Here is a 26,889-nt window from a genome sequence, read left to right on the forward strand (position 1 = left end):
CCTGCTGTAGAGGAGTGGATTTGATGTCCCTTTCTGATCTAACTGTCCAAGTTCCTCATTTTTCTATACATGGGAGAACATACTCAAATGTTATATTAGCTGGGACAAAAAGCACTTATCTGTGTAAATAGGGGATTGTATTGTGCACGTTCCTCCTTGTGATGTACTCTTTCCTTTTAGCCAGAGTGGGCATGGGATAAAATTCTCACCCCAAGGACCAAAATGTTACCTTTAGAGTCTCACCTGGCCGATGTGCCTTTGGAACTGCCATGTTCATCACTCGCCCTCCATCCTGAGGCTTGGGGGGGGATGCGGTAAACCTGCAAATCCCCGACTCTGATGGCGTGCTTGAGGTCAGGCTGTCTGTGTAGTCATTAGTCCCTGCCGTGAGCTGCTCCGATGATGTGTCTGATATGAAGCATTCTGTAATGGTGAACTTGGCATGTCTCAGCTGCTCTTCCATTTTTGCGTGCTCGTATGCTCTCGCTAGCTCTTCGTATGTTGAGGAGGCACTTTCTGTGGAGACCATGCTGCTTCTTGCTCGATCTAAACAGAAATGTAAATAATGTGAGAAGGTAAACACCTGTACAATCCTTTTGGGTAAAAAAAAGGGCTATGAACATGAGAGTATTTTTTAATAAGAAGCAGAGCTTTAAAGGGGATTTAATTAAATTGTCTGCTTCACTATAAATGTCTGCACAATTTTAGTTTAGTCAGTTACTTGATAATTACAGGTAATCTAAAGTGAAGTTTATTCTGCTAGCAGCATTATGTGGCTTGGCATTGAAGTAATGTTTTAGACAAAATAACCTTTAATACACAAAAAAGATTAATTTCTCTAAAAGTTAAATGCCTTAAAAATTTTAGAAATGGATTCAGTAAAATAAGGAACAGCTTCTTTACATTGTCTTTTTACTGCATCTCAGAAATATTTCTGTGAGGTGATGTCTAGGTGAGAAAGGATAGTCTTTCTGTACCTGTTTCAACCTTAAAACTTTCTCATATGGAAGAAAGGTCTTAAGAAAGCAGTGTTTGGGAGCTACCAGCTGCAGTCATTCAAGTGCTTTTTTCCAATGTTGCTGAAGCTAAGGGGGTCTTCCTATTTGACACACAGGCAGACACACACAGACCTAGAAGCTGTTCTTTCATGCTGATGAGTTTCTGAGAACATCTATCGGTATTTCTTAAGCTACTGATACATGCCAAAGCATTCTGGAAAGGCAGTGCTCCTTTCTGTGGGAACAAATCAGTGGTCTGTTGCACCCATCAAACTTCTACTTCAGTGGGCTGGAAGAGCCAAGGACTTTCACAAGTTCCTTGGGCAGAAGTCATGCTTCATCATAAGATCTATACAATTGCAGACATTGTGGTGACATTCAATAGACAGGCATGATGAAGTAGCTAATTCATTGTTCCAGAGGCAACTGTGTCGTTACTGCAAATCTATCTATTTTATTGTGTTCTGGGATCCTTTTGACAGTTTCCATTGTGCACAAAGAACAACAGTCCTCATCCATGGTAAACAGGACCATGCATTATTTAAAATGACAAGTACTTCTATAATATGCTGTAGCTTGTTTAAGATTTTGAGCCGGACCGAACTTGAACAAGTCTTTTTTTTTCTTTTTCCCACAGGAAACATCATTCTGGTTTTCAACTTTGATTTGTAAGTCAGACCAAAATAATGTCTTTCCAAATTTCTGATCAACTAGAAAATCCCGGAAAACTCCAGTTGCTCTGTGCCATAGAACAGTGTCTGTAAATGTGATAGTTACGCAAAGATCATGGTTTGGTCCATGAAGCTCAGACAGGACTTGCAGCTTCCTACACGCCATATCCTAGGGAGACTACTCCAGGAAGAATCTGCTTAAGCACCTACTTCAGGTTTGATGAAAGTTCATCTAAGGTCAAGGTGAACTTCATGAAACCTAAATTAATCAGAAAATTTATAATGGCTTCTATTTAGAACATTAGAAATTGGTTACAACTATGAACTGCCACGATACATCTCTCCTAAGTTTAAAGGCCACTGCTTTGTAAACCTGGAATTTTTTTCAATAAGAAGTACTAAATTCTGCCGGATATCAACTGCATCACCTAGATTCAGAAATCTGAACTGATCTGAAAAGAGAGGAAATTTGCACATTGCTGATTCTTGTACACATAATTTGGCTACATCTATTACAATGTTTATTGGAAATGTTAAACTTCTGAAGTACTGTACTCTTTCCCCAGAAACCAAGTGTCTTAATGGAGCTATATTTTGGCACCAGAAAACCTTTCTTGAGCATGGCCTAAAGATTGCTATCCCTTACATAAATCACTGTGTTCAAGAGTAGATCCAGAGTAGGAAACTATCCCCTTTAAAACATAGATTATGAAGTCTGTTTACAAAAATGCATGTAGTTTATCTAATAAACCACACAGCAATTTGAATTCTCATCCCCTTGCCACACATACTGGAAAATGTCCTTGCGTGACACAATGTTGGAACACACGCAAGTGCCCCTGAAATCTGGAATGCCTACAAAAAGGGAGATAACATTTGCTATTTATGTATGTATCTGTATAGCTAGTATCGTTAATCTGTAGAGCCTTGTCATAATTACACCTGAAGAAATCAGGATGAAGTTTGTCAGCTTGCTGTCAGAGGTATCTGTTGAGTGACATCACCCTATGGAGACAGCACAGGGGCCTGCAACGAGTTGTGAAGAGATGAGAACTCCAGTTTCTAAATTATTGGATGTAAGGGTAGTCAGATGCTTGTTCTTCCAGAGGGAATAAAAACAGCCACACCTACTGCCTTGTAGGTCTAACACAGCTTTTTCACATGACAATCAATTTTGCCCTAGAATCAGGATGGAAGGTAGGCAATTCTTTCTGAGGAGGGCAGAGTAAGCTTGGATTTGCTTCTGTAAGGCATATCTTTGAATAGTATTTTACCTTTCTTCATATTTAACCTGTACTAAGCTTTCTTTGTGAGTATTCTTTTGCTTAATCATTTGCTCATTCATTTGTCCTTTTTTTGGTCACTTGTTTAGTGTAGGGCAGAGAAGAAAGCTTCTTTTTCAGTTTACAACTGCATTTATAATGTGAAGACATCAAGAAGAGATTAAAGTTGCAGGCAGAATATGTATTCAGTGTGTCCCCACTTATCATCTAGAGGAAAAAAACCTATGAAGAACATCAGAGCTGGCTGCTGCAATATTCAGTGATATGAATGGATTTGGACTTGGGCTCTAATTCCAGATTTTTCCTTCTCACTTTTTCTGCTTTGAATAAGTTCTATGACTGTATAACATGAATGGGAAAAGGAAAACATTAACCTCAGTGTAGCTCAAACCTTAAAACCTATGGCTCAGTCATATTCTTGGTTGCCAATACTGCCCCTTCCTGGTCAATGCCATTTCATGCAGCAAATTCTCCTACTATTTCCTTCAGATACAGGAAGTCCAGAGCTTCAGCTACAGTGAGAATTACCACCACATCTTTCAAAGGATCTCAGTATGTGTGTGTGGCATGAGAAATGGCAGCCACAGTATTTGTTATCATTAGCACTATATGTACTTATGGCACCCCTTATAAGTAGCTTACAGTAAAACACCCTAGCAAGGGGAAAAATAATGCCACTTAAGCACCAAATGAAGTACACCAAGAAGGTTATTGCAGCTACTGCTGTCCCATCTCCCAGTGCAGCCCTTCGGAAGTGCCCCATACCTGTGTCCTGCGAGGGGCTGACGCTGTAGCTGTCGCTTTCCTTGTCCACTGATCCTGCTGGCCTGGGTGTGGGCAGCCTCCAGTCTGTGGTGAGGGTATGAGCTGATATGGTGGGGTGAGGTCTGTTGAGGGTCCACTGACTAGCGTAGCGGTTGCGAGCTGTGGGTCCAGTTTTTGCACTTCTCCTTGTGGTAGGATCTGTGATGGAAAAGAGAGGGACTTTGCCACTGGACTCTTGAATTGATAAGGAAACATGTCCTGTCAGAAGCAGATGACATCTGAAATCGCTTTGGTTAAGAAAACACACCAAGCATTCTTTGTGGGGGAAAAAATGTATAGTGAAAGTGCTGTCCATTAGCAAATTGCTAATGCTTTTTTGAAATACCCTATTGCTAATGAAACCATACATTATAAAAAGGGTGCCACTGAAGAGCTGAGAGCCCCACCGATCTCCTATGGACACCTTCATTATCCCTTTACTCCAATATAAGCAGTTCTCCAGTCACAAAACCACTCTGAGATGGGAAAGAGCACAAGACAAAAAGGTCAGGAGGGGGATTTCACACCCCATCTCAAGCAAACTAAATTATTGGCATAGATGTCTTCCCAGAAACACCCTACAACAGGTAGATGACTGTTTCTAAAAACCTGTGCTCAGAAATGTGGTGACATAGTTTCCTGTTCTGGACCTTTGACTAATAGTTTTACTGTATTACAGTTCCCATCAGCTGCAGATTCCCTTTCTTTTTAACAGAAAGCCAAGACAAAATGTAATATGTAGTGCTATCAGACTTTCAGTGGGAACAGGTTCATAAAGATATGTCTGCTAAAAAAAAAAGGTAAGTAAATACAAATTTAAAAATCATCTGCTACTTGTTTAAGGTTGTCAGTGTTTGGGTTTTTTTATTGTCCTAGAGATAATGTGGTAACCAAAGGAGTAAAAGTAAACTATCTGCCAAAATTTACTTCCTTGGTTTTGTTAATAGTTCTGTAAAAGTGAGTCTTGTGCTCTCTGACAAAGCAAGTGGGATACAAAATTCATTATGTGGCAAACCGAAAGTGACTAAATCAGCACTGAAGGATTTATCTTCGAAGCTTCTGAAGGGATATTACTAACAATAGAGAAAATGGGTATTAGAAATGAAAAATTCAAATCTATTCAAATGTTCTTTGATATTCAAATGGTGAAATTGTCAGTCTTCAAGGTAAGAGACTTTAGCAGAAGCAATTTAAAGAAAAAAACAATACCCAGATAATGACTCTGAGAATTGCTTCTGCCTGAGCATTCCCGGTAAGAATTTGTATTCTGCTGCTTCAAAGAAACAAGGTATTTATTTACAAATACCAGCTACGGTCTGATCCTTCTCCTATTTCACTTCTTCCCCCTACAGCAGTGGAAAAATATGAACCCGGTGCCATTGATAATTGATCCTCCTGGTAGTGCAACAAATAGCTGCCTCACATGGATAGCATTCAAAAACGGGCTTGGCACGACATGAGCAGCCTGTCAGCATAAACCACCCCTGGTACCAGCTGTGGAAAGTTGGCACGTGGCTGTCCGCGCAGCCAGAAGCGAGCTTCGTGCCTGCTTTGAGGGAAGACATGAAGGACAGGAGCGTGCTGGTGGGAAAACTCTCAGCCTGGCGCTGGGGCTGCTTGGTCTGGAGAAGAGAAGGTTTGGGGGAAATCTCATCATCTTATACAGAAACCTGAAGGGCAGGTGCCAAGAGGACAGCCAGGATCTTTTTGGTGACACCCAGTGAGAGGACCAGAGGCAGTGGGCACAAGTGAAAAATAGGAACTTCCCTCTGAACATCAGGAAGCACTTTATTGTGAGGATGCCTGACCAGTGGCACAGGTTGCTCAGAGAGGTGGTGGAGTGTCCATTCTTGGAGGTATTCAAAAGTTGTATGTCTCTGGGCAGCCAGCCCTTGCTTTAAGAAGAAGGGTTGGACTAACCAGTGCCCGGAGGTCCCTTCCAACCTCAACTGATTCCGTGATTCAGTAGTAGGCTTTCATCAGCAATTTGAAGGAGGTGGGAAAGCCTGCTGCCAGCACACAGTGCTCATCCTGCTGAGCATGTGCTGAGCAGTAGCACTGCACCACAGTGCTGGGCCTCAGCATAAGGATCTCTGTAACACGCTGAGCTCCAGAGCTGCTGGTGTGGTGGGAAACATCATACATGTGGCGCCCCGGTTGTTAAGCCAGCTCTGCTGTCCTGTGCTGAAACTGAACTGTAGCTCAGGTGAGCAAGGCAAGGTTCAGGGAGCATACCTCTTTTATAAATAAACACAAAAGAAGTGTGAGAACAACTTAACAAGTGCTGTAAAGGAATATTTGCCAACTGGTGAGTGTGCCAGGGCAGGAGGATTCACAACCTCAGAGCCACCCCTCTTCACACAGAAGGCTGTGGGTCTAAACAGTATCTCACAGCCTAGTCTCTATCAAAGCTATTTTAGTGTGTTAAATCTAGAGAGAATGACCTAAAAAGTCTCTGAGCCAACCCTGTGCACTGCTGCAATCAGATCTTTACAGCAAAATTAAAGTGAAGGTGGACTTCTGTTTTCAAAGCTGGGCCGGAAATGGATCATACTCTCAAGTTAAACACCATTTTAATTTGGGGGAAGTCACTCCCTGTAAACTCAGTGGACTGAAGCACATTACTGCACACAAAAAGGGGAATAGGAATGGAAGAGGCTGGTGCTATAAAATGCTGTGGTGTGGCACAGGCAGGCAATTTCAGGGCAGTGCCTCCTTATCAGTAAAGACAGGGTTGGAAAACAATGGAGAATCTATTGTTTACTCAGATGATTGTGATCTTCCAAGATAATCAGAATGATATGATATGTTTTGCTCTTAGTGAGCAGGTGAGCCAGCACCTACATGAACTAAAGGAACGAGACAAGTGGTACTAGAAAGAAAACAAATGTCATATCTTGATTTTTCTGATTCTAATGTCATGACTCTCCATAGATGAAAAATGGTGGTACTAACCTAGCCCTCAAGAAATAACTACCTATAGCTTAACACTGTCAGAGTTAGAAAGGCAGCAAGGTCACAACTAGAATAGCTGTCATTTTATAAAGGCTGGGGTGGAAATTAGGATGAAATTAAGATTTTTCAAATATACTAAATTTTAGGTGATGCAGATGGACTGACCTTTCAGCATTTTTGTTGATCAAACTCACCAAGTAAAAAGATTCTGAAACATCAGGAGACAGAAACAATCCAAGAGAGGTTAGAAACTGCACACTGCTAGTGAGCTTCACTTTGGTAATATTCGTAACACATAGTGTTCCTTCAATCTAGTGATTTTCATTTCCATATACATAGATATGGAATACATTCGTGAGCAAAATTAAGAAGAATTGATTGCAGCAGTATGTTAATTTATGATAGAATTTTAATCACTGGTAGAATAACTCAACATGAATATATATGGGAAAAGTAAACTGGAAATACAACTTTTTCAGAAAAGCAGTAATTGAGAAATGTATTTCTTGTGTGATAGAGAGGTGAAGAGGGAAGATGTATTTTGAAATACAATAAAGATTGATCACTGAGAAAAAATATATTAGACACTAAAACCCATTAAGCTAATTTACTCAATAAATTCTAGAACTTAATATCTAGCATGCATTTGATTTAATGAAAGCCAGGTATGAATTATTTCAAATTATACCTACATTTCAGATGCATATGCAATTTTTGGCATATTGAATCACTAAATGCAATTGTATAAGAAATGTTCTCTGCTGACCTAAATAGATTTCAAACCCATGAGGATGCAAATGCAGGAGCACAGTATTCATTTTCTTATAGCTTTCTCCTCTCCAGATGACATATTCTCTTATATGCTTACTTGTTCCTGGCCGGGCATCAGAAACATCCACTAGTGGTCCTGTAGCTTGTGACACAGACTGGTAATGTACTGTGTGGGTGACAGTCAGTGACTTCTGCTTAGACGTCTCTCCAAAGTCAGCATCAGTGAGCAGAACTGTTGATCTGTCATCTGCAAGTAAAAAAAACCCAACACATCAGGTCTTGAATAATGAATTTTGGGTTTGCCTTCATAAGAGCTTTACAGCCACTGCCTAGACTTATTTTCAGCTGCGTGTCACATCTGAGAGTAACAGCTCCTTCATCTCTGTAAGGGCTGAGGATGGCTCTCAAATGTGTTCCACAGCTTGGTAGCCTCTGGGTTTAAACTCAAAGTTCATAAAAACCAAAGAAAAAGTGTAATTTAAATTACTTTTTTATTATTATTATTTCACCTTAGAGATGTGCAACTAAGACAGACTATTAAGCATCCTTCCAAAAAGCTGTTTTGTGTGTAACTGGTTTTGGCTCAATATCTTTCTTTCCTATCTTTTGAACACTGCCCTCTTCCCCTTCATTTTCGGAGAGCACAGTTGAGCTTTTCAATAACATATTCAATTTACTTATATTGATTAACCTAATTAGTAGCGTCCTCAGCAAAATCTCCCATGTCTTCCCAAAAGGAGGTTGTTAGGTAATGTTGCTAACTAACCCTCTACCAGCCAGCTTTTTTTCCAGACACAGATTATTGTGAAAGGGATGTCTGTGACCCCGAGATTACTCTTAGGGAGCTGCTTATTTTTAAGCATGTGAATACCACAGGGAAGACAATGGGAATATACTTGCAGGGCAGCTATTCATCCTTAAGTCCCGGGTTTTGCTGTTCTTGGAGCTAAGGGCTAAGTCCTACCATCTGTCCCTGCACCAAAACTCACTTCTGTAGGCTTGGAAAAGAAGCTTGAGGGAGCTTTATGTGAGTTGTATACATTTCTCACCACATAGTCAGTCCAGCTGACTGTGTGCTTTCTTGCAGCTGCAGAGAAAGTTGCAAGGTGAAGCCTTGACCTTGGGAAGGACTGGGAAAAAAAAGTGAGCATGGTTCTGCTGCCTATTGCTTCCCTATGGAGTAGGATATATGCACCAAATTTCTACACAGGTCTTGATCCCTGCAGAAAGCCAGTGCTGTAAAGCATTTTTTTTATGTTAATTTTTTTTCTCCACTTGTGTTTTCTGTATTGTATATATTTTGCTCCAAAAAGAAATCTGGTCCGCTTGATTGTGGAAGATTTAACAGCATAAATCTCCCACTGACTCTGTGCTCACAGCACAATTATTTGCGTGCTATCAGATTTTCTTTTGCCCTCTTTACAGCCTTGTTACCCACTCCTAATAGTAAAAAAAAGGCCATGAGAAGTTCCCACTACGCTGTGCTATACAGCTTTGTAATGTATTTTTCAGGGGGCTGGCAGCAGCGGACCTTCTGTGCATTTAGTAGTCAGCAGAGGTTGATGTGCTGCTTCTAAGTGTTCCTGTTTTTTGTGGGGTTTTTCTTTTTTTCAACTTGACAAGACACCATTAAGGCGAACAGTTCTGCACAATAACATAAGTAGCATTTTTTACCCAAAGAAGGCCATAAATAGAATGAGCATTATGAAATCAAATTACTCTGTCTCTGGCAAAAGAGGAGCTCTTATTCAGGTTGGGAATAAAGCCTCTTGGCAGTAGGTTCTATCAAAGATTGCCAAAGTGCCTGCTTGTTCTGAGTGCTTCGTGGGGAGCTGGCTATTACCAGAGCCCCGATCACCTTGCCACAGTTGAGGGACTAATGGTATTTCCACGATAACCCGCTATTGCTCAGCAACCATAACTCAACAGTAAAAATTGCCTTCAGGATGTAGCCTGGCACAAAGGACGGCATCACAGAGACAAACTTCATGAAACTCAAATCAGCATTAAAAAAGTCAGTATTTCAACTGAAGCACAGGTGCCCTCTTCAAATCTGCAGCACAGACTGTGAAATATCCCCCTAGGCCACCCACACCCACCCCCCATGCCAGAGCAATGGCAGACCTGACAGGGCTAGAGCAGCTTGTCCCTCCCTATTGTGACAATGGACAGGAGATGCAGAGATGCTGCTTCCAGCCGGCACAGCTTTCCTCTTCGGCCACACCATACCTGAGATGCTGTTACACTCTCAGGCACCACAGGTTTCTTCCAAACAGATTTTGAGCCAAAATATAAGTCTGACAAGATCAGTCATTCTGGAGGGACTTGTCACAGTGTGTACTCATACAGCCACAATAATCAGGTTGTGTTTTTATTTCACTCAGATTTTAGACATCTTGTGTTTAAATTATTTGGAAAAAAACCCATAACACCAAAGAATTATGTTTTTCATGACAGTTCAGCTATATGCCAGCCACATGAGAAATCTTGTTTTCTGTTATGCCAAACAGTTTAGCTTTGAATTTTGCATAGATACACAAAATGTGAAAACTGATCAAAATGTTGACATATCATTTGCTATGAACAGGTGGATACAACATGCAACGTGTAAGTTTTAGGAGTTGGCTGTTGCTAATTGTTAAATACTGATATTTTAGTTTCAGAATTTCATTTTCCTTATAAGTAATGTCAGTGATCCAACTGTCTAAGCAAAGCCAAAAGAGAAAATGAAAATCATAAAACTGCCAGCCTTCATTTACATTTTCTTTAAGTGTTTTTTTCCACTAACTTAGTTTTCCTAATGTCCTGCATTATTTTAAATACCACACTGAGATTACTTAAAGTGGAAAATAATTCAAAGGAGAGGAAAAAAAATCAGTTTTCAAATATGGCAAAATTTTTTTTTCATTCACGTGTGCAGTGGGGAAAAGGTTTGGGATAAAGGAAGTCCACATAATTTGCCTGCTACATTTTCAGTGAAGACAAGCCCAAGAATTTACCAATGGTCTCCATCGTGTCCCTCTCCTCAATCAGAAGCTGTGCTCTAGGAATATCTATGTGCATCCTCAGTGTTTGCTGCTGCTTATTAAGTGTATCTGATGTCCTGGTGTTCTTGCTAAAGACAAAAGAGAAACAAACAGATTAATGTTCAGCCTAAATTAAAAGATACTTGCAGACTTTCCCATTTTGAATCCACCCAGCTCAAACAAAAAATAATGTCACCATAATCAGCAAAATACCCATACATCTTATTTTCCCCTCTTCAGAACAAGTGCATGGTATTCATTTATTGCAAGTGAAAAGCAGTTAGATGAATGTAGAGCATCGAGGGATTTGGTCTATTCTTTATCAGCAGGAATCTCCTCAAAATTTCAAAGTTTTCTTCTAGTGCTGTCATGCAATGAAATTACTAAAAACACTTTGCAAGATGGACTTTTCATGCTATGAGTAAAGAAACATACAGCTGATCAAACAGGTCAGTAGGAAAATGATGTTGAGTAATTTCTAATTATTTTTTTTAACTTTTCATTATTTTTCATGAAATCAATTCCAAATATCACTAAAACTGATAAATGAAAAAGCAAATCGATACCTAGGGATTCCATTAATAAATTGCATAAAAACAAATGAAGGTTTTAGTCCTATTGATGTTTCAGGGCTAAAATTGCAAATCTTGTTTACATTAATGGATTATTTCTAATTGATTGATGCAATATTCTAAAAATGAACATAAACCAATTATTCTATCATCATGCCAACTGCAACAATTTCATTTTGAAGTTTGTGTACCAGAAAATGACTTTTGAAATGAGCTGCCTACCAAAAGCAGATGAAAATGGATAACAAACCAGAATGCTGCAATCATTTCTACCATGGAGCTTGCGCCCAAAAAATCTTCAGGCTGCGCTGAAACCCCAGAAACTTTTTTGCCCTTTTAGATGTAATTACTCTTTGGAGGAGAGGAAATATTTGCATGTACTTTTTTTTATGTAGGGAGTTCTGAGAAAAGTTAAGACAAATCAGCCATTTGTGTGATCCAAGTGCTCACACTTCAAAGAGCTTTAAAATCCAAGTGGAGGCTCATTTTCTGGTGCAAAATACCTGCAGATCATTCTGTTTAATTCTCCTTTGGCAATGAATTATTGCTGCTCATGGAATCAGCAGAGGACTATTACGCTGCTAGATGATAAGCTGACTTCTGTCCTGAGTGCAGGCTTCTACACAGGAGATTAATGCATGTGTGATGAGCCCTCATCTCTAGACATTTTGCCTTAACTTCCTGCTGTGTCTCCATAGAATCAAAGAATCATAGAATCATTAAGGTTGGAAAAGTCCTTCAAGATCATCTAGTCCAACCATCCCCCTACCACCTATATTACTAACTAAATTATGTCCCTGTGTACGTCACCCAACCTTTGCTTGAACACCCTGAGGGACTCCACCACCTCCCTGGGCAACCTGTTCCAATGCCAATCTTTTTGAGAAGAAAGAACCACTCTTTCTGAGAAGAAATTTCTCCTAATTCCTAATCTGAACCTCTCCTGGGGGACTTGCAGCCATTCCTTCTTGTCCATGTGAGGAAACCTAACTATTGGAGGTTTGTATGTTCTCCTGGAGTCCTTTTTAGGAGGAATTTCCATGTCATGTGCTCAGTAATTCTACTCCAAATCAGTGTAAGATTCACAAGGCACACAGATACACCTCTATCTGATTCTTACCCTATGGCTTTCCCTAGTTTTGTGGTCCCCAGCATCAACTCCATCTGTGCATCTCAAACTTTACAGTCTCTGTCATTACCTGGGTGATTAGGTGGTACTATTACCTTCATGTACAGATGGATATCTGAAATTCAGCCAAACAGCCTACTACTGGTGCCTCATTTAATCATTATGGAAGCAGAATATCAGGAGAGCTACCCAAAGGCTGACAGACTTTTTTCCATATATATCCAGTGGAGAACAGTAGTTACAGTGTCTTATTAAGCACATAAATTTTCAAAGACATTTGGGATCCTAAAATGCAGATAAGTTACACACTGATGTTCTAGAAGGCTCTGCAGAGTTTCTGTATGGATTAGATGCCACTTTCTTATTGCAAATTGCTGAAACATTCAGCGAATCAGAGACTGATATATTATCTGCATGCCAAATATGCTTGAATACATGCCCTGGAAAAGTTGAACTGCTTATACAAGATCACAGAGCAAACCTGTAGGAAGTTGACTTTCTGAGGTCCAATTTTAATTAATACATATAGAATCTATGCAATACATATCTAATAAATGCTCCCCTCCTCAGCTCACCAGGGATGCAAGAGACACAGGGACCTAACCAGGGATCTTCCTCAGAGAATCCAGACCCCAGAATCCCAGTGAGAGCTAGGAGCTCTTCTGTAGTACAAACGCTCTATATTCCTATTATTGCAAAGTACTCCACTGCACAGAAAGGATTGTTTGGACTGGAGGGAGTGGGAGGACAGTTCCCCAGGTTTGCAATTATATTGCTCACCTGCCAAGAGCGAATTCTGAATCCCATTCTTGGCTCCAGGGATAGTTTTATGCAAAATACATGAGAATACCTTCAAGCCAGAACTGGAACCTAAGCCTCCCAATATTCAGGAAAATTCCCTACTATGCTTTACAGTTGTGTCTTGTTTGGTGTGGTCCCTCTCCTCCTCCGTACCAGTCTAATTAATACTCCTGTACGCAGCAGCACGGTGACATGAAGTGTCCAAATACAGAACAGGCCATTGGCAGTAGCAAGAGAGTTGCTGCTGATTAGCATGCTATCCCTTTCTGGCTCACAGAATTGTGAATTATTTTCTGCAGACCACAATAGCTCAACTTTCAGGTTATAAAAAGCTAAAGTGCCAACAGCAATTAAGTTCCTCTAGGATTTGGCAGCAAGGCAAAGACTTTTAGGATTGCAATTTTTAAGTTTTGTGCACAAGTAGCCTCTAACCTTGGAGAATTGAGGCATCAAAATATGACAATATTCTGGGAGATATGGAATCCAGTGATTAATTCTTGAAAGAGAGGACAGCCTACAGATATAAAATTCCCAAACTGATGCATGTGCTATGGCTACTCTTTACCTGACAGACCTTGTACGTGTGTATAATACAATTTACTCCCTCTGCTTCAATGCATCACTGAGGTCCAAATTGCTAAGAGACTGGGAGCCTGTCTGGGGAATGGGTCTGTATGTGTTTGCTGTAGGCTTTTGCTCTACAAAGGTTTCTGCTTTCGACCACTGTGGAAGACAGGTACTTGGGTGCGTGGGCCTCTGGGTTTGACTGAGTACAGTTTTTATGTACAGTCTGTGGATTAATGGGCCTTTTTCCAGAAGAACTACAATGCATAAGGTAAATTGGAGGAGTGCACATAATTAAGACAACACCCCTTTTTTAAATAATCTTTTTTGGATCTTTCATGAAAACATTTCATACTTGAGTGACTGAAAATATCTGTATGCACAAGAGAGAGTTAAGCCTGTCAAGCTAGTTATGTAAAGGGATTAAATATGGTGCTCTGTAAACCCAAAGTCATTCTGGGTCCTTGGCAGAAACTCAAGCCACCTCACAGTTTACTGATGTCTAAGCTGGTTGCTGTGAAAACATATGGAAAACTAAATCTTGTAAATAATCAGCCTGACAGAGGAGTATTTGGGGAGAAAAGATTCCTCACCTGGTGTCTAAAATTAGAAAGCTCAGTCAATTGCTACACTGATTCGCAGTGAACTGTTGCAAAGAAGTTGGCTAGACTGATGTTTTCACCCAAAAGAAACATTAAAAAGCTGTAATTGCACAGCAGCAGTAATTTTTATTTGCGAGTTTAAGGTATCAGCAAGTCGTGCAGCTTCCATTAAACTGCTGTCTTCTAGGGCTTATCCCGCACCCCAGACATTTGACTTACACAACCAAAACCAGCAACTTCCAAAGCGAAGACTAAAGCTCCATTCTTAATCTGCTTTAGACAAGCTCATAAAAATCTCCTCAAAGGGAAAGGTACAGAAAGCTCTCTTCATCCCTCACACCTTCCTACCAAGCAGGGCATCATCTTTTCTGCACTCTGCCCAATACTTAAACAGCAAGGCACAGCCCACAGCAAACCTCTTTCTTGATGCTTGTATCGCAGCAGATTTTGGTGAAATCTAAAAGATATAAAAGCATCAGCAGCTTTATAAAATGTGACTGTGGCTTTGGAAATGGGTTATTATCCTTTGATTATTAACATGCTAAATCTTCTGTGATGGTGGGTAGCTCAGGTTTCAATTGGACGTGTTTCACAGGTTTATCAAAATGACAGGACATTTAGTCTGTAGAAAGCCAGCTTCCCAAAACAGCATCACTTTGAGAGCTCCAAGTTACGACACATCTGCAAATATAGACCTATATCCCTTCTTTCCTCTAAAGTCCTGTTTTAATAGTCATTTGACTTTGTTCACACTTTGAGAAGAGAATCAGAAAACATGGGTATTTAATTAAATTGCTTAAACCTGCAATGTGCTGCTAGCAGGGGTTTCTAACTGGCAGATAGGAAGGGTATGGCCTGACCTGCATGACCAGTCTTGTTAACATCAATGGGACTATTCAGATATATTTGCAGGCTGATGGCATAGAGCTGAGTTTACACTAAACCCATCTGTCACCGTGTCTTTGGTAAGCACAATAGCCGGTGAAGTCAATCATGGGTGAGGAAGGTTGGAGTACAGTTCATTTGGTAAAATATATATGACATTCTCAAATTTATTGTTTGAAAATAAAAAGATTTTCTAGCAAACCAAAACTCATTTGAACTTAAAAATAATCCCTTGGCCATCCCATTTTCAAATATATGCAGCAGTTTTAAAGTTCAATATTTTCCCCAGACAAAACAATAAACATCAAAGATACAAAATTTCCATCTTTGAAAGAATTGTGGTGCCAGAATAGTCATTCTGTTGCAAATCAATAACTGAATTAGATTTCTTGATGCTGAGCTGATGGAACAGAAATGAAAAATAATAAATGGATTTACCTCTTCTTCTATGCCATCGGGTATTAGGAGCTAGCAATAGTGAATTACCTAAATAGAACTGTAAAGTTAAGAGATATTCACATCCAGGCACTTACTGCCCTCAATCAGATGATCTCTGAAGAGCAATTACTTTGGTACGTATTATGAAAATGTTTTTCTGAATAGGAAAAATGTCCAAACAGACCCACACAGCTTCTATAATTTAATCTACTATCACAAAATTTCTCAGGTTTTTGCCACTGCATTCCCTCACAGATGCAGTCCCCAAATTGTCTTTATGCTCGCATTTCTAACCAATAACACATCCTGGTTCTTAACAAACAGTCAAATGGTCTGTTTTGAAAAATGATTTATGAATAGAAGGTTTACTTCTCCATTTGTCCCTATAACACTTTTTTAACATGATGCCATAGTTGACAGACATTTTTCAATTTAAAAACATTAAATCTATTCTTACCTCATAAGCATTTCAGCCAAACTCTTTGCATCTAGAAGAAAATGGAAGAAATGTCATCACAAATGAAAATCTATTTGATAAATGGACTATTAGGAAGCAAGTGATTTGAATCAGCCATGTGTAAGACCACTGCTGTTTCTCAGATCAGTGGTAAGGATGAAATCCTCTCTAAAAGTCTCTACTTTTGCTGAAACTGCACTTCTGCCCCAGACAGTCCTCTTTAGTTCCTCAGCAGCATCAAAGATGCTTAGAGAAGTAAAAAGTTACTATTGCTTTAACCTGAAAAAAACTACAGGAACCAATTAGAAGTAGGAACAGCTTAATAAATAATAGGGATCTCTGTTCCTGAGCACCATGTATAGCTAGTGAACAGATGAGGAGGGAAGAAAAGGCAAGAAGACACAAGTGTTGACATCCATCTCCGGGGAGGAGCCAAACCTATGCTGGGTGAGTATTTCCATTTCCAAACCAAACCTGACTGCATGGAGCTCTGAGCAAGGGAGGTCTCCTAGGAGACAACTTGTTTTGTTGCTCTCAGATATGAGTGCTTTTCCACTAGCAACAACTCAAAAACTACTACTGGGTTTTCAGAGGACAGTCTATGCATAGAACAGGAGGAGGCTTATTCCCACATGGATCAGCCCTGCAAAATGAGGCACTGCTGCAGGAGAAAAATTGCTCCTGCTGTTGCTGTTGCCATTGCATAAAAGCCTTTGGGGATATAATTATTCAGGTACCTATCAGATCAGAAGACAAAGATGAAGGTTGGTTCATCTAGTGTTCTCCAGGTAGCTTTCTGTAAAACTTGATCAACGTAGGATGATAATTTCTCTAGTGATATTCTGCAAAAATAGACAGGCATGCTTTCTGCTCCTGCAGCCTGCCACTAAACAAACTCACTTGAAAATGCTGACTCCAGAGTCCTTAGGTATATCACACAGCAACAAAGAAGCCTTTTGTGCAACCAAGTGAAGCAAATCTGAGAAGAAAACAATTCCAAGTTCTAAGCCTGCAAGCAACTCTCCTATTATGTGAAGCTTTTAATGTCTTCTTTTATCTGCTGCTTGTAAATCTACTGGCATCTGCCAAGACATTTACTGAATTGTCTTTGTTTTCTCCACCTCACCTTTTTTTTATTCCTTAATCACCTCTTGGGTCTCCTACACCTGCAACAATTTCCTTGCTTGTGATCCTATTCAATATCCTGCCTTTAAAATTCAGAGGATGCAGGCAGAAAGAACACACCATCTTAACGCATTTCTCTGGTTACATTTGTATTCCTTTTTAAAAGGAATGGGCAAAGGGCTCTTTTGATTAATAAAAAAACTCAACAAAACCCGTTCCATCCACTTTATAAATTCTATTTGTCTGCCAGTCTGCCAGCTTGCCTGTCTTAAGCTTTATTCCTCACCTACGACTGGAGAAGATGAAATTCTGTGCTGCTTCTAGGTTTGTTTGCTCCACTGCTTTGTTACTTTCCTCTACCCCCTTTCAGCACAACATATGGCAGATTCCTGGTGGAGGGAAGGATCCTCCATCTGAGATGTCCCATCTAATCCACGCTGTGTTCTGTTTATGAACTTTCACTTTGCTTGGGATTGCCTTTTGCTGTTAACAGTCTTGTAAGTGTTGCTGTCTAGAAGATGACAAACCAAACTACCATTACTGCTGCTCGCAGATGATGTCAGAGATAGTTTTGCTACTGACTTCTAAGGACCCAGGAAAGGACCCAGTTCTTTAGAGGAACACACACACACACATGCGTGCACATACACACACATGCAGAAAAAGGGTCTGGTTCCAAGTCATGGGGTTGGGGTAGGTTTTTAATTTTATGATGTTTCTTGTTATTCTAGAAGCATAAGGATCATTAAGATGTAACTATGCACACTTTCTCAGTCTAGCATAGACAGCAAGGGTGATTTAATATGCAAATATTGTTTTTATTAAGCTAGTAGCTTTTGCAAAGCAATTGCTGCCTTCTTAAGTGAAGACTGTGGATACTTGTGCAAGTAATTCACTACTGAAGAAAAGCCAAAAGGACAAAGTTGAAAGTTGCTTGGCCCAATGTCCTTCAGTTTACTTTTTAGGTTTGTTTATCAAACCTAAATGACAATCTCAAACAACTTCCCTTGTATGTTCTCAGGTGCAGGACAGCATATAGCTGTGTTCCACACATTCAAATGTTCATTAACATAAATGCATTCTTGGTCAAAGAGAAACAAAGGAGATTGCCCGTCTTCAATGGAAGATAACATACATGAGGTATGTATGAGGTATCATACAAGAACATGTTACATGTCAAAAGCTGAATGAGGAATTACTGCAGAAAAAAAAAGTAATTCCATCATCAGGGTTTAAATGTTCTAACTATTCAAGCAGACCTTTACAGTGGTCTGAAGTGTTACTGCAGTTAATGACGGCTGTACTGGGCAGGCAGTCTAGGACTGGATCAAAACAAATGATAAAATAAATAGAAGATAAGAGATCTTATTTACCTGTCAAAACCAAACCCTGAAGCCTGAAAGCAACTGCAATGGTACCAGTCTCTCCAAGAGAGCAGATAGAGGAGGCCATGAATGACAGAGTGAAGGGGAAGATCATCTGCTCCAGCCAAGCATCACCCCATGCCTTGGTGAAAAAGACAAACTGGTTCTCACTGTGGGTTTGACACATAACTGTGGTGACAGGCACCAACCCAGTGACAGCCACCACTTGGAGCAGCTGCGACCTGATCTGTGGAACTACTAAATTGGGCAAAATTCAGGGTATTTGCTGAAAACTATGCTTTCTTTATATACAGAGTGCTCCTGGGGAAATAACTTATACTGAGTGTGACATGGGAGGAACTGCATACCGCTACCTGTCACTACCAGGAGTAAAAGGATTAAGAATGGAGACACTGTTGTTCTTATGCTACAATTTACCCCACAGAAACTGGAAGCACAATCCCAGGATACAAATGTTTGCAGTATGCAGAATGCACTGAGAACAAATCTGCAATTCCCACTACTCTCTGTCAAGCAGGTCCAAAGAAAACACATCTCCTGGAGCCACAGAAGTATGGATTAAATTTGTAACTTGTGTAAATTCTTTTAGAAGGTCCCAGTGTGAAAACTATTATTTCTGATGTAGACAAGAGGAAGATTGACGGTGAAATCTTGATTTAGGAAAAATGAGTCCTGTGCCTCAAAGAAAACCCACCAGGTGATACATATCAATTGATAATGACAGGATTTCAGTTTCAAAAGTAATTCGGATGAAAGTTGAACACAATAACTACGAAAGCAAAACTCTTTTTTTGTTGTTTTGGGGTTTTTTGTTAGATCAGAAGAAGTTGCACACAGGAATTTTTTTTTACAGAACTTACTAGAGAGTTCTCTGGAACAGCAACACTGATTGTCAGGAAGCCTTTTAGAATATGAAGAACAGAAAATGGTTAATATGGGATCAGTCCTCAAAAAGAACAAAGAAAAAAACCTGAACTACTGAAGTCCTATCAATGTGATCTTGGCAATGAGCAAAATGACAGAAAAAATCGAATGAACCTTAATGAAATGAATTAAAGGAGATAGAATAATTGAGGCCAATCAATATAGTTTTGTAGTCAATCAGCCATGTCGAACAAAGTTGATATTTTTAAAAGGAGATTAAAATTCCCTGAGAACTGATGACATTGAAAATACTTTCACTGAGACACGATTAAATAACATTAAAGTATTACATTTATATTTCTCTAGAACAAAGTTTTGATACCACAAAAGGTTTTAATAACACAGTAGTATGATGTATTTTTAAAAGTACAATTTTAATGAGAATAATTATTTAGCATATCTTTTGATCATGCACCTTGGGACATCACATCATTGGTTCTTTTATTGGTGGTCTGGAGGAAATGAAATAATATCTGATAAAAGTTCAAAAATGACACAAGAATTAGGTAGCTAAAATGTAATGAAAATGCCTGGTCACTAAGGCATATCAATCCACTTCATTAGGTAGGCTGGCTACAAGTTAGCAATGTATGTGTATTTGGATGAGGTCATATATGAAGAATACAAGCCACAGCTATACAATGAAGACTATTATCCTGCTGCACTGTAATCAGGGAAGTCTCAGATGTTCTAAAAAGATGAGACACTAAACACAAACTCTTAAAATAATGCTATACCCAAAAAGATGATCCTTGCAGGTAGAGAGAGAAGACCATAACGGGAAAGAAGAAGGGCTGTTACCTCTCTAACTGATGCTGTTATGTCTGCTGCTGGAACACTATGTTAATTTTTTGCATACACAGATGAGGAAAGCTACTTAAAGACTGCAAAGGGATCAGATAAAAACCTTGAAATGAATAAATTATGGGGAAAATACTGAGAAAAATAAAGATTTGTCTGTTTAATTTACCAATTAAAGAATTAAGAAATTACTTGATTACCACCATGAAAAAGAAATATGCTCGGAGCCTGACACACGAATCATAAAACTTCAATCCCTCTACAGCAGACAGAAGTACAACAGAAGCAGATGATTGGGATGTCAGGATGTAGCTTGACAAATTCAGGTAAGAAGTGAGACACAACTTCTACAGAAATTTTAGTTAAATATTGATATGACCTTTATCAAAAGTATTGATGAGTTGTCACTGCCTGTGTTTAAGTGAAGGTCAGATATTTTTCTAAAGTCCTGTATTCTGAGAGGAAATAATTCAGAGAAGTCTTACGTTATGCAAAAGCCATACTTGCCAGTCATCATCAGCCTTAAGGGACTGTAATCTATGGATACTTGTAAATTAACCATGAAAAACTAGATGTGCACAGCCATAATTTCCTGAAGCCAAGGAGCTCAAAATATCCTGGTTGTTACTGGATGAAATTCCCCAGTATTTCTGAGAAGATAACACTTTCTTCACCCTTAACACATCACTGGTTTTTATGAAAAAAAAAAAACCAAACCCAACCTGCACAGACATAAATGACTTAAAATATTTCAAATGAGAAAGTGATCATATAATCTAAAGCACCCATATACCCTGATTTTCAGAGCTGTGTATGAACCATAAGGCTAGTTGTCCTCTTTGATCTATAAATTTGCCCATGACCGAGACTCCTGTATCTTTCTTGGTTTTTTGTTTGTTTGTTTGATTTGGGTTTTTTTCCAAAACATAGAAAATATTGTTACAAAAGACAAAACGAGACTCAAAAGAGAGATGATCAGATGCTGAGTTGAGATGGAATGCACAGGGTTGGCACTGGTTTTCATATATATCGTATTTTAGTTAAAATGCAAATAACTAAAGAATTCATTGGCTCTTGGAAATTATTAGAATTATTTTTGCAGATGATAAATCACGTTACTATTCATCAGTACGTTATCTGAAAGGCTTTTCCCCAAATACCTTTGGGCTAAGGCCTCCCATCATGTTCCAGTGCAAGGCCTACAAGGCCAAATGCAGACCTGGTCTGCAAAGGTCAAAAAACCTGTCTGTGGCTCAGCCAGGGGCATTTGCCAGTCGACTGATAGAACTGAATTAATTCACAGATCTAAAACTTAGTCACATAGCAAACACCTGACTTTGAGTAAGGATTACAGAAATGTACAGCTCAGTGACAATGAAAGCTCACTGAACAATGTAGTGCTGTCTTTATTGCTCTAACACAACATAGAGTAAAAAAAGAGTTAATAAATCTGAGAATATCTGGATGTGATTTCTAGCCTACTAGCATGTGGCTACTTTCACTTTATAATGCAGGAATCATGTTTTGCATATTCTGGAAAACTGAAATCCCCCATTTTCAGAATATCTCATTTTACTCTTTGAAAAAAAATATTATTGTTGAGATCATTCACAAGGGAAACAACCAACAACAACAACAAAGGAAAAAACCAATCACTGACACATAAAAATCATTTTCCTTTCTCCCATGCAAAATAATAACAATAGATAGAAGACTAATTTCTTAGAAACTTACTACCAAATGAAAAAGAAAGAATTTCTGTAGAAAAATTTGTTGCTTCATGCCTCTTATGTATCGCAGGAAAAGGACAGCAACTGGGGATTGAACTGTTTGGTCACGTGCAGCCCCACTTGCACTTTCAGGTTCAGGGAGTATTCATGCGCAGAAATAAGTGCCACATCTCTCATCTTACCTCGCAGCCTTTTCAGCCTCTGCTCCCTCCTCCTCCTCCGCACGATCAGCAGCATCACAAAAAGCAGCAAGACCCCAACCAAGATACAGGAAATGGTCACCAGCATCTTTAGCCCTTCGTTGGTTGACAGCCCTTCCTCACTTTGCACAACTGACTTAATGAGTGGAGGGATTGTACCTGGAAACAGTGTCATGATATTAGATGCCTATTAATGAAGACAAAAGATTGAGTTCTCAGGGAATACGGCATGTTACATGCTTCAGGTTCATGCAGAACATTAAGAAGGATTTGTCATGTTCAGGGTGGGTGCTACATTTGCATGTGTAATGGCAATGCACACGCATCCAGTCACAAGTTAACTGCAGAGACTCATTGATTATCAGAAATCAACATGAGGTGCATTCATCAATGAAAAAACCATGTCCATTATACAGTCAAATACTACAATTAATTTTAAATTGCATTAAAGCATTACAAAGCAGCTGTAAGAGATCTCAGAATTATTACCTATGATTATTACATCTCACTATGCTGCAACATATTCATACTTTGTGCTGGGCTTTTCTTTGCAAGGAACGTATTTGACAAAGTTAATTTTGTCCTATGTACATCAGATGAATCCTTTGCACAGAAACATTCTCACATCACGTCTTAGGCGTACAGCAGTGATATTGTCGTGGAATTCAGATAGCCAACCTGATGCTAATTTGCTAAAGAGTGTCTGACATTATACTCATCAGTAAAACAGGAGAGTAACATTGGACAGAAACAATCAAATTTTGAGAGGGAAATGAATCTACGAACTACTGGCATCGGCAGGCAGCTCACTTTTTCATTTTAGTATGTATTTGCATTTTGAATATACATGGCTTCCTTGAGATATATAATACTTGAACTTTTCAATTCTTTTTTTCTTTACTTCTGAAGAACGTGGGAAGAATGCAGCACTTTCTTTGGAAGGCTGTTTAGTCATGGAAGGCTTCTCACTCATTTCCTGATTACTATTAAACTGCTGAATGCGACCATAAATGAGGCTATAAAATGCAGATTTGTTTGAAATGGGTAGAAACACGCAAGTACTGTGAACTGTGATGACTTTCGATGGAAGCTATTCAAGTTCAACCAGCTACTGAAACACAAAAGTGGCTACTTGCTTGCTAAAAGGTTAGGAGGTGAGATAGAAACACAAGCACATCCTTTTTTACATTTTAATTGCTGCATTGTACGATACAGTTATATCTCATTATGTACCATATAGTATCAAGGAAAAATAAAAGTGATATGATGCAGTACGATGTGAGCGCCATAACCACAGTGAAAATGTTGACTTCAGTAGAGCTGAAGTTTTTTCAGCATGTTTTTTCAGTAGAGCTATTTGAGTTGCATATAATGAGTAGTTCCCTAAAGGGATGGAGATAAACAGAAAAGCTACAAACATCCAAACCTATCCGGTACTTCAGAAAATTTATTTTCTTACAATTGCATTTTGAATATTTTTCTACTGTTCCATAATTTTCCTTCTTTTTCTAATTTTTCATTTCTTCGAGTAAATACACAGCAGGGTATTTTTCATCTTGTCTTGACTAAGATACTGGTTTTGCACTACTCCATGGGCAAAAGAAAATGATTAGATGAGAAAATGGAAAGAAATTCAAGCTCCTGAATGTAATATTAATAACTGTGTCTAAATTCTCCTAAATCCTACTGAATACTAATGGGCCAAATTTTGCTCTGATTCAAACTCACACAGACCATTGGCTAAGGAATGCTGATTTCAATGCTACCTAAAATTTTGTCTTGCTCTCCTTAATGCTTTGATGTAAATCAAATTAAGAGTGGCCTAAATTTCAGCTAAACCTTGAGTGTTTAAGTGAGTATCACTTGCCATAACAAGTGAAGTGTTAACTTCATAATGCTATATACAGTCAGTACAAGCTTAATTAAAAAAAAAACCCTCCACCAAACCCCCAAAACCCCAAAACATACTGTAAGTCTATATATGCTTCACATTATCTGTTTGTGGATACTTAGCAATTGTATTAGAAATTACTGAAACCTAAACCTGCTATCATGGAATTAGAGTGGTTTGGGTTGGAATGAACCTCAAAGATCATCTAGTTCCAACCTCCCTGCCATGGGCAGGGACACCCTCCACCAGCCCAGGTCAACATGGCCTTGAACACTGCCAGGGAAGGGGCAGCTTCTCTGGGCAACCCATGTCGGTGCCTCACCACACTTCTATTGAAGATAATTTTGTCCTTATATGCAATCTAAATCTACTCTCTCACAGTTTAAACCCATTGCACCTTGTCCTGTCACTACACTCCCTGATACAGAGAACCTCTCTATATTTCCTTTAGGTCCCCTGTAGGTACTGGAAGGCTGCAATAAGGTCTCCTGGGAGCCTCCACCAGGCTGAACAAGCCCAGCTTTCCCAGTATGTTTTCATATGAGAGGTGCTCCAGCCCTCTGATAATATTTGTGGACCTCCTCTGGACTCATTCCAGAGCTCAGTATCTTTCTTGTACTGGGACCCAAGAGCTGGATGCAGTACTCCAGGTAGGGTCTCACCAGAGCAGAGGGGCAGAATCTTGACCTGCTGGTCACATTGTTTTTGATGCAGCTGTGGAAACAGTTGGCTTTATGGGCTGCAAGTGAGCATTGCCAGCTTGTGTTGAGTTTTACATCAATCAACACTCCCAAGTCCTTCTCCTCAGGGCTGGGCTCCTCTTAGTCCATTCTCTGCCCAGCCTGTAGCTGTGTTTGGGATTGCCCCAACTCATGTCCATTGAGAAATCACCATTTCAACATCTGTCATCATTCTAGGTGTTGTCTAGGTGTAGATTGGTCAAAGCTTTCCTTAAAGTCCCAGACAAACTGGGAGATTTTGTTTGTGGGGTTTTTTTCCCCAGGTCAATTCAGTGTCACCCTTTTGTAGCCTGCTCTGTTGGTGCTTCATAGAGGTTGCAATCTGAATGTCTTTGCCCTCATTTTCTCCTATGCTTCAGCCTTTCAGGCACCATCCTATTGCATCTTGTGACTTTAGGACTATCTAGTGTTTTCCTGTGTCGCAACTGTTTTTCTTGGTAGGAAGTTCCCTGGTGGGTAGATTCAATTAGCATAGTTTAGAGCAGCTACCAAGCTGATTTGATTTAATGTCAGGGCTATTGAGTAGCTGATCTCTGAGTCAGGAAGTTCCTTTGCAGTACTACAGCTGCACATTGCTAAAAATAACTCCTAAGTATTGAGTGTAAATGTTCTGAAAAACAAGGGGCATGAAGGTCATAAAATCTGTAAGCTGAAAACAGCTGAAATATCTATGAATGGAAAGCAAAAAGCTACACCCAGATAGGCTGTTAACCTTTTGACCTAATTCACCATGAAGAGATTTAAAGTAAAGGATTCTTAGCCATGACATTTCTCAAGAACTCTATCACAAATAAGAGTCAGCTACTGGAGTCCAAACAAAATTACTGTAAGACCATGTAACTCAAGGATGTCTACAAAGTTGACAAAGCCTTTATCTTAAGACTGCTAAAGCTCATAAGCTTGTTTTTAGCATTTTGTATCGTGGAACTTTCATACATGTAGTATCTAATCTTCAATGTACTGTCCTTGTATCCGTTTTATCCTAAGGGAGGCTGTGAACCCCAGAAGCTGGAAGGAACAAGATGAATCAATGCTAGAGGCAGGGTTGGCACTCAAGAGCAGAGCTTGCAAAAAAATTCCACTGGGATGCTTTCTGTAAATGCAAAATTCACTGTCTATGAAAGCAAAAACTTCTGCATGAAGTATTGATAGAAAATGTTGATTTCTAATCAGACACTATTTTCCAACTCTGAAGTACCTTAAGCCTATGCATCTTACCAAGGAACAAATGAATGGGGAGCTGGGACTATGTAGGGACAAATTTTGCTTTAGAAGCACTGAAACAGTTCTTCTATTAAATCCCTTATGTAAGAATAGACTATCACAATTTTCATGAATGATGATAATAATAGTAATAATCAACTTACCATGTTTCTTCTGCATCAAGTGTAACAAGTTAAGAAAACTTGAAAACTGAAATTTGCTTTTCCAATCATGTTTTTCTTTCTCAACCTTGTGGTCAGTATTTGACATCATGCTGCCTCTCTAAGGCACAATATAGCCTTGGCAAAGCATGTTTGACAAACAAAACCAACAATGCTGTAAATGAGAAATTTGCTACTGCTGACCAGAAGCAGTGCCCCAGGAAATGTAATGCTACAAATATTTTGTTTCATTTTCTCACTTCTTAAGTTTTCATGCAGTAACATACAAAATCAAACGGTGTGAAGGTTACAGTATGTGAAACTAAGGTGTAAGTATCATAACCAAACCAAAAAGCAGGATTTGACAACATTTCAAATCAGTTCATTCTAAGCATACATGTGATACCACAGTCCCTGGGCCTGCATCTTTATCTAATCTCATTTTAAGGTATGGTTTAAGACTGTTTGCCTCAGTCATATATATGGTGACAATAATAGGGGGTGTAAAAAAAGATCACTGAAAGTTGGATGCTGCCTGTAGAAAAATGCCAGAAAGAAAGGAGGATAGGCTAAGTAAAGTAGTAAGAAATTAACCCATAATTCTTGATACAGCTATTACTGACAACGTCTATTCTGCTCATAAAACAGGTCTTAAGTCTATACAGTGAGACCTGGCAGATCCTGTATAATAACTACTTGAATCTTGGTTTCCAAAGTGCTGAGACAAAATCTTTCTCTGAATTTTTTTAGTGTCTGAAATAAGTGAGGACCAT

The 26,889-nt window shown here is 39.3% G+C and overlaps 1 protein-coding gene across 1 annotated transcript in view; it reads right to left on the reverse strand.

Moving 5' to 3' along the window:
• DSCAM (DS cell adhesion molecule) overlaps positions 1–26,889 on the reverse strand; it is a gene marked incomplete at both ends in the record, with an annotated part of 461,919 nt that overhangs the window by 18,030 nt on the left and 417,000 nt on the right. The window contains 6 exons of the mRNA XM_084272693.1: positions 244–546; positions 3,718–3,915; positions 7,580–7,729; positions 10,482–10,597; positions 15,957–15,987; positions 22,104–22,280. Of these exons, the coding sequence (XP_084128819.1) occupies positions 244–546; positions 3,718–3,915; positions 7,580–7,729; positions 10,482–10,597; positions 15,957–15,987; positions 22,104–22,280 (975 nt within the window). The remainder of the gene's footprint in view (positions 1–243; positions 547–3,717; positions 3,916–7,579; positions 7,730–10,481; positions 10,598–15,956; positions 15,988–22,103; positions 22,281–26,889) is intronic.

This window comes from Gallinula chloropus (assembly GCF_964237585.1).
Source record: "Gallinula chloropus genome assembly, chromosome: 1".
In the NCBI taxonomy this organism is placed as follows: Eukaryota; Metazoa; Chordata; class Aves; order Gruiformes; family Rallidae; genus Gallinula; species Gallinula chloropus.